Source organism: Peromyscus eremicus, chromosome 8a (assembly GCF_949786415.1).
Source record: "Peromyscus eremicus chromosome 8a, PerEre_H2_v1, whole genome shotgun sequence".
In the NCBI taxonomy this organism is placed as follows: Eukaryota; Metazoa; Chordata; class Mammalia; order Rodentia; family Cricetidae; genus Peromyscus; species Peromyscus eremicus.
In genome coordinates, this window is record NC_081423.1 from 98,356,526 (window position 1) to 98,364,440 (window position 7,915).

General features: G+C 55.9%; 1 protein-coding gene across 2 annotated transcripts; it reads left to right on the plus strand.

The window, feature by feature from the left end:
* The first annotated feature begins 1,185 nt into the window (after nt 1–1,185).
* On the plus strand, nt 1,186–5,979 carry Ubald2 (UBA like domain containing 2). 2 transcript variants are annotated; one of them, XM_059269832.1, is made up of 4 exons: nt 1,186–1,365; nt 1,487–1,549; nt 4,884–5,184; nt 5,846–5,979. In XM_059269832.1, the coding sequence occupies exons 1-4, from the start codon at nt 1,246–1,248 to the stop codon at nt 5,914–5,916; spliced, it is 555 nt and encodes a 184-aa protein (XP_059125815.1). In that variant the 5' UTR covers nt 1,186–1,245; the 3' UTR covers nt 5,917–5,979. The 2 variants fall into 2 exon arrangements, with proteins under 2 accessions (XP_059125815.1, XP_059125816.1); XM_059269833.1 differs by having other exon boundaries at nt 4,884–5,979.
* Nucleotides 5,980–7,915: the final 1,936 nt, after the last annotated feature.

The following is a 7,915-nucleotide window of genomic DNA, read 5'->3' on the forward strand; positions in this document are numbered from 1 at the left end:
TCTCTGTGTAACAGCCCTGGCTGTCCTGGAACTCACTTTGTAGACCAGACTGGCCTCGAACGAACTCACTGAGATCTGCCTGCTTCTGCCTCCCAAGTGCTGAGATTAATGGCATGGGGCCACCGCCATCCGGCAAAGCACTGGGTTTTTAAACCCTGAGATTGACTCATACAAAGCAAGACCAGCTCCGTTCTTTCTTTGGTGGTGGTGATGGTGTGTGTGTGTGGTCTGTGGTGTGTGTGTGTGTGTGTGTGTGTGTGTGTGTGTGTGTGTGTTTGTGTTTGGCTTTTTTGAGACAGAGTTTCTCTATGTAGCCTTGGCTGTCCTTGAACTCACTGTATAGGCAAGGCTGGTTGGTCTCAAGAGAGACGCCTGCCTCCCCAAATGAGTGCTGAGTGCTGGAACTAAAAGCTTGCGTTATCACGCCAGGATCTTTTGTTGTTGGTGGTGTTTTTGTTTTGTGTTGTTTTTTTCCTTTTTTGGAATTGAACCCAGGACCTCACGCTGTGCGTTGTGTTTCAAAAGTTCTCTCTCTCTCTTTTTTTAAGTGAGACTATTTAGAAGCTATTTAAAATTTAAATACTCTTGAGAGTCGAGTAGCTGCAAAGGTTCTGTGTGTTTTCTATTTTGATCATTCTGTTTCTCGAGATGACCACATCTTTCAGAGGAAATGAGTCAAAGCCACTCAGTCTTGCTTTTCCGGCTGAGCATGTTCAGTTTCAATGAAGTAATGAATGAACTTGGCCAGCACCACCCTCACGCCTACAACAGCAAACACAGGGGACCTCCACCAATCAGCGCGCACTCAAGGTTTTCGAGTTGAGTTCAAACAGGCCTACGGTAGGCCAATCAGCGCTTCAGGCCCCGCCCCCCGACGTCGGTCCCAGCCAACCACCAACCCGGAGGAGCCAAAACACGGAGGCCGGCCAATGCCAGGGCGCCCCCGCGGCGCCGGCTCCGCCAATGGGCGCGGCCGTGCGAGAAGAGAAACAGAGCGGCCGGGCCCGCCGCAGGATTCGAATCGAACGTCCGTGTGGGAGCCGGCGGCCGGTCGGGCGGCGCGTGGGCCAATCAGCGGCTGCGGCTCGCGGCCCCCGAACGTTGGGCCCGACGGCCCCGCCCCGCGCTGTTGTTTGCGGCGTCGGCGCGGCCGCGCGAGCTGGACCACAACATTCGCCGGGCGGCGGCGGTGGCGGCGGCGGCGGCGGAGCTGCGAGCGCGAGCCCGGGGCGGCCGCCCAGCGCCATGTCGGTGAACACGGACGAGCTGCGGCACCAGGTCATGATCAACCAGTTCGTGCTGGCCGCGGGCTGCGCGGCCGACCAGGCGCAGCAGCTGCTGCAGGCGGCTCACTGGCAGTTCGAGGTGAGCGTGGGGCCCGCGCTGAGAGGGGTGGTCGGGGCGTACCGGGCGCGCGTGGGCCGCGGCGGGCAGGCCGGGGCGGCCAGGCCTCGCTCACGCCGCCGCGTCCCATGTTTGTCCGCAGACCGCCCTGAGCACGTTCTTCCAAGAAAGCAACATTCCCAACAGCCACCACCACCCGCAGATGGTAAGTGTCCCTCGGGGCCGCGGAGGGGGCGCCCGGTGCGGCAGGTCGCTGTCAGCGCACCGGTGACAGCCATGTTGCCGGGGAGCGCCGCGCCGCGAATGTAAACAAAGAGCCAAAATGTCTTCCAGGAAAGAGCGCTCCCAGGCCGGCGCTGGCTCGCCCAACTTTGGGACCCGCCTCCAGGCTCCTGGATCTGGGCCTGAGGCCCTGCGCCGGGCGCCGTGCCCTGGGCCTAGGGGCCCTGGTGTTGGGGAGGTGGGGGTGGAGGGGAGGAGAAATGGCCCCCAGTACAAGCAGGGACTTGAGAGTCTGGTGGCAGAGGATGGGGAAGGGACTCGATGATAACCAGACCTCTGGGGAGCCCAGGGGAGGGCGACTGGAGTAGGGATTTGTGGGTTGATGCAGTACGCGCATATGCACGCGCGCGCACAAGCACATACACACCACACCACACACACACACACACACACACACACACACACACACACACACACACCACCTCCAGTGCTGCAGGAAGCAGGGAAGGCTTAGATCCACCCTGGCTCCGGAAGCTCAGCTCTGCTCACAAAGGTGGGATGGCCCTTCCAGAGCTTTGGGGGAACATAACCCTGTATAGAGTTTATATACCCAAAGTAAGGTCAGACTTTATTTTAATCTCCGTATGTTAACAAACAGTCCAGGAAACAGAAGTGCTTCAAACCTGGATTTGTCCTCTTCCAACTTGGCTCCAGGCTAAAGCCTTTGCCCTTCTGGTCAGTGGGTACTCCGCTTTCTTGAGGCCCAGGCCATCCCTTCTCCAATCCCTAGTTATCTATTAGCTCTGAACACCTAGGAGGGCCTGATCCCAGTGGAGGGGTGGTAAAACATTATTCCGAAGATTTGCTGTTGGACATTTTTGGCTTTTTTTTTTTTTTTTTTTTTTAAACTTAAGTGCCCTCTTGTCCCTGGCTCTCCCCAGGGGACAGACCGCACATGGATCCTCTGCTGTGTCTTGTTCTTTTGGTACTGTTTTCTTCCAGTCAACGATGCTGGGGAAAGGAGAGTTGTCTGCCTTGATTTAAGCTAGCTTTTAGCATTTGAAGTAAGATGGGAAAATGAATGATGCTGAGGCATCCATTTTAGGAGGGAGTCATCATCTCCAAGACCCCTCTCCTGCATCCAGCCATACAGACTTTTAGCTTCCTGGATCTGGGAATACTCTGTCTCCATCCCTATTCAAAATTATCTTTCTGCCACAAGACCACTCAGAAAAGCACAGCCATGCTTAGGGGCCTGAACAAGGAAGCTACCAGTCTCCAGCTTGAACTGGAGTCCTGTGTGGTTCCTTTCCCCCTCCCCCACCTCTGCAGATTCGTGTGTGTGTGTGTGTGTGTGTGTGTGTGTGTGTGTGTGTGTGTGTGTGTGTGAGTGTGTGAGAGAGAGAGAGAGAGAGAGAGAGAGAGAGAGAGAGAGAGAGAGAGAGAGAGATCCCCTTTGGAAGCTTCTCTTGGGGAGATGGCTGGTTTTGTAACACAGACATTATAATCAATGCATCCATCAGGGACACATGCTGCTGGGTGTTTCAACTGCACAGTAGGAAACACCAGCCCTGTGCTGGGAGTCAGTACTGTTTTTGAGACAAAATAGTTAGAAAACTTAATAAAAACATTGGAACATAGCACTTGGGAGGTTGAAGCAGGAGGATTGCTGTGAACTCTAGGTCAGCCTGGGCTATCTAGCAAGATCCTGTCTCAGATAAACAAAATCTTTGAAGATCAGTCACCACAAAGTGGCCATAACTGGTAAAGGATTGTCCTGCATCTTGCCGGCCACAGTTGGAGGAAGCATTATAAATGATAAGGGTCCCCAGTTGTATGAGGGGGAGAGGCAAGGAGGGCAGTTGTAGGTGGGAAGCAAGAGGACCCTGGCCATACTAGGGACACAGAATTACTTGAGATTCCAGGAGGGGCTTTAGAAAATGTAGTTCAAACCCCTCCCTGCTTTCACCAAAGCAGAGAGGCCCAGGGATGTCTGAACTCAGGCCGATGGGCACAGGCACAACCTTCCAAGCTGCTCTCCAGAGCAGGTTGACTGTTGAAAAGACCTGGCCTCTGGCTTGGTGGACTGGGGAAGTCAGTCACGATGCTGTGATGCAACAGGCCTCCACCCGCAACCCCCCATTCATTGTTTCCTGCTGCGGAGAAGTCATGGGGGGTGGGCAGGGAATCCTGATGGGAGGAGGGAAGTGTCTGGGTGGGGCTAGACCTGGCTGAGGCCTTTGGCCTTCCCTGTGGGGCCTTGGAGCAGACAATGGTCCAAGTCCCTAGGAGCTGATGTGGCACAGCCTCAATGAACAGGGTGAGGTGGGGTCCTTGCCTCAGTTTCTGGCTTTGCTTTAACTAGAGTGATAAAATTCTAGCATCCTGTTGTGTGTCTCACCACCCCCATCCCCAGTGCCCTGTGCCTTGGGGAGGAGCCAGTGGTGCTAAAATTAGGAGAAGCTGAAAGGACTCCCTGGCCTCCTGAGAAAGGGAGAAGAGGCTTTGAGGTCAGAATCGGCTCATGTAGGTCTTGGGCTCAGACCCACCTGTTCCCAGTCCATGGGCTGGGCACTGGCACTTGTTACCCCCTGAGGAGTGTGCTGCTGGCATCTGGGGCTGGCATGGCCAACTGCATGTTTGTACTGGGAGCCAGACCCGAGTGGCACTTAACCCTGAATGCAAAGTGCAGCTGGGCAGAGGCTTTTAGCACCTGAACCTGCACACCTGGGACCCTGCAGTCTTGTGACAGTTTGCGTCTGCTTTGGGTGCTTGTTCTGTTGTGACTTAACCCTTGGGTCTCAGTTTGCTCATTTGTAATGCGGAAAGAAGAATTGAGCTAACCAGATCTACTTGTAGGAAATACGAGTGGAGGGGGCCAGAGTCCAAGACCTGTTGGCTGAACATGGGGAATGAGTGGGAACCCCAAGAAAGTGCAGCTTTTCTGTGGCTGTTATGGGCAGGAGACCCTCCACCTGGCCTGTTCCATGGTTCCTAACACCCTGGGGGCATCTGAGGGTGGATTGTGGAGGAAGCCAGCTGGCTCCCCTAGCTAGGAAAGGAGCTGGGCAGTGTTGTCCTGGGCTGCTCCTTGTCCTTTCACGTCGACACCTTAGCTTTGAGTTGGAATTAACCATTGACATCTCATGCCCCTTGGTGCTGTTTCCAAGACCTGAGCAACACCCTTGGATTTCGCTCTCCCTTGTTCTTCCTTGGCTCTGGGGGAGACGGGTGGTCTATTGAAGTTGCCTGTGGGCTAGAGGCACAGGACCCTGCAGGTAGCCCTCACCCACACCTTTTGTTTTTTCTCCCCACAGATGTGTACTCCCAGCAACACCCCTGCCACACCACCTAACTTCCCTGATGCCCTGGCCATGTTCTCCAAGCTCCGAGCCTCTGAGGGCCTGCAGAACGGCAACAGCCCCATGGCAGCCGTGGCTTGCTCCCCTCCTGCAAACTTCAGCCCCTTCTGGGCCGCATCCCCACCCAACCACCAGACGCCCTGGATCCCACCCTCTTCCCCCAACTCCTTCCGTCATCTCCACTGCCCACAGCCCACGTGGCCCCCTGGAGCATCCCAGGGGGGCGCCCAGCAGAAAGCCGTGACGGCAATGGATGGTCAGAGATGAGACTGGTTGGCACTGGGCTGGAGCAGGGGGCAGTCCAGGGTTGTGGGGACACCGAGGAGGGCTGGGGGGGGACACACAAGAGGGCGGGGGATTTCTTGAAGACCGCACTGGAAGATTTTATAAGAGAATTTTTGTGGGGTGGGGGGACAGTAAACATCCTGAGCCACTTGGGTTCTTCAGGAGTTTCTCTTTGGGAAAGTTTTTTTCCTCTTTTTAATATATAACTATAATATATATGAATATAAATTTAATGTATGTGAGAGTGGGGCCTGCACACTAGGGTGCTGGGGTCAGAAGGGAAGGGCCTCAAATCCTCTGCCCACTGGGGAGAGCAAAGGGTGCTCATAGATGAAGTGAGCTTGCAGCCAGGTGGCAGGGTGCTGCCTTCTTTAGAAGCCACATCAGCCATTAGGAAGCCCCGCCCCCACCTCCAAAGGAGGTCCCAGAAGGGTCCTGTTGGGATCCTGGACTTTCCTACCCATCACTGGTACATGGAGTTTTCATTTCTGCTGGTGGTGGCCTCTCGGTGGCCCTAAAACTCATCGCCCTGTCCCCAGCTGGGTGTGCAAAGCCCATAGGACTGAAGAGTTGGCTGACCTCTGAGTGCATGCTTGGCTGTCCTGTCCCTTACTGTCCTGGCTGTCCCACAGGTCCCCAGCCTCTCTGTCCAGCGTCAGAGGACGACAGCTCGGGAGAGCCTGCCTTTGGATTGAATTCCTAAATTAAAATCACATTTCACCAGGGTGCAATTTTAATTTAAAAACTTAAAGACTTTTCTAACTTCCCTGGTTTGTGGCGCTTTTATTTGCTTTGGTGGGAAGGGTCAGTGGGGAGCTCTGGCTGGGTGGCAGCGGCATTGTCCTATGGTTTGAGGTGTTGGGGGGTACAGGCAGGGGCAGTACCCTCCCTCTTTCCCCAGCCTAAAAGCCATTTGGGCCATGGGCTGTGTGGTTTCCCAATGGCTGTTGGCTTCGGACCTACCTCTATGCAGATTTCTTGGGGCCTGTTGAATATGCAGCCATGACCCAAATGTGTCAACCAAGGCTGACCCAGTGCCACAAAGACTGGATTCCTGAAGGGGCTGGGCTGGTGGCGGCTCCATATCTCTTCTCAGCCTCCAGCAGGGTGTTAGGTGAGGTGGAGCCTGCTGGCCGGGCTGTAGGAGTGGGTGACCTGTGGCGCAGCAGGGGTTGCTCCTGGAGCCCTTCCTGACCCTGCTGTGGTGGATCTAAAGCCTTCCTGCTGCTCACTTCCACTGGTCAAGGCCTCGGATGCAGAGCTGAGGCGGGAGGATAGGCCTAAAGTGAAGTGAAACTTATAAGGCCCCCTGCCAAGCAGCACCCCAGCCTCCTGTGCTGCGGCCATCTTTAGATGCCCCCCACACACCCCCTGGTGGAGCTTCTCTGTCACATGTGACACATGCTGGACTTGGAGACTTGGGTTTAGCCTTTCAGTTTTGTTTCCTGGTTGGAACCCCCTGGGCCCCCTCCCAGACCTGCCCCTGCCCACCTGTGCTTTCCCAGGCCGGAAGGGGAAATCCCTGGCTGGCAGGCATGTGGGCGGCCAGGCAGGGGCTGCTGGGACATGGGCCAGGGTCCATTCAGATGGGCCAACGTCGAGAAAGGGTGGGGCAGCCATATCCAGGTATGGAATGGTGGGGGCTGACCCTTCTAGTTTAGGGAACATGGCTCCTGTCCCTTGGTGGCTGTAGGGCAAGGCCTGGGCAAGGTTGTGCCTCCCTGTGAGGCTTGTGAAGTTGCCTTCCAGACCAGGGAAACTGAGCCGACCTGGCATTTCACTGCCAGAGAGGGACCAGTGTGAGAGAAACGGGAGCCCAAGGGTGGGGCTGGCCCTGGCTCTGCCCCTTGCTGCAGAGGGAAGCTCACCCATCTCGGGTGCCCACAGGGGACTCATTGGCCAAGCCACTCCTTACGCGTGATCACATAAAGATTCAGAGAGGCGAGGGGAACGTTGGTGTCCCAGAGCACACTGCACCCCGTGACACCCCACCAAGCCCATCGGGACCAGCAGTGAGAAACCCATTTCTTGGCCGTTTCCTACCACGCTTTTCCTGTGTGACTTTTCTCGCCACCCCACCCCCCACCCTTCGCACACCTCAAAGTGAACATCTTGCCCCAGATGCTTTCCCATGTGAGAGTGATGGAAACTGGTGTGGGGGTGCCCCATCTTCTACCCCGCACACCTCATTCTGGGGTGGAAATAGAAACTGCTTTATTTTGAGTCAGGTTTTTGCCATGTAGCCCAGGCTAGCCCTGAGCTCTGGGTCCTCTCTTAAGAGTACTGGGATTACAGGGTGCACCACCACAATCTGCCAGAAACTGTCTTGACGATTCAGGGTTTCTTGGACTCAAGTTGGGTCAGTCATTTTTTTGTGGACCCCTGGGATCTGTCTGGAGGCCCCAGCTCAAGATTGAGCTGGGTGGCAGTGGTGCTGGGAGCTCCGACCTGCCCAGACCCTGAGCCTGAAGAAGCAGTGACCACAGGTGGAGGTGAGCACACCGGGCTGAGTGGCTATTGGGAGCAGGAGGAGGAATCGGCCTCATGCAGTTGAGTCCTGTTCCGTGCCAGGCACCCCCCCCCCCCAGCTGTCCAGGCAGCCATGCACTGAGCCCCTCAACCAGGGCTGGCTTTCAAGCTACCGTCTGCAGCAACTCATCCAAGAAGACTGCAGAACATGGCTGGTGGAAACCTGCCCACCA

Excerpts from the sequence above, each read along its gene's own strand:
- Ubald2 (XM_059269832.1), top strand. The coding sequence starts at position 1,246 with ATGTCGGTGAACACGGACGAGCTGCGGCACCAGGTCATGATCAACCAG. Across the intron at positions 1,366-1,486 it reads CGGCTCACTGGCAGTTCGAG|ACCGCCCTGAGCACGTTCTT; the intron begins GTGAGCGTGGGG and ends GTTTGTCCGCAG. Across the intron at positions 1,550-4,883 it reads GCCACCACCACCCGCAGATG|ATGTGTACTCCCAGCAACAC; the intron begins GTAAGTGTCCCT and ends TTCTCCCCACAG.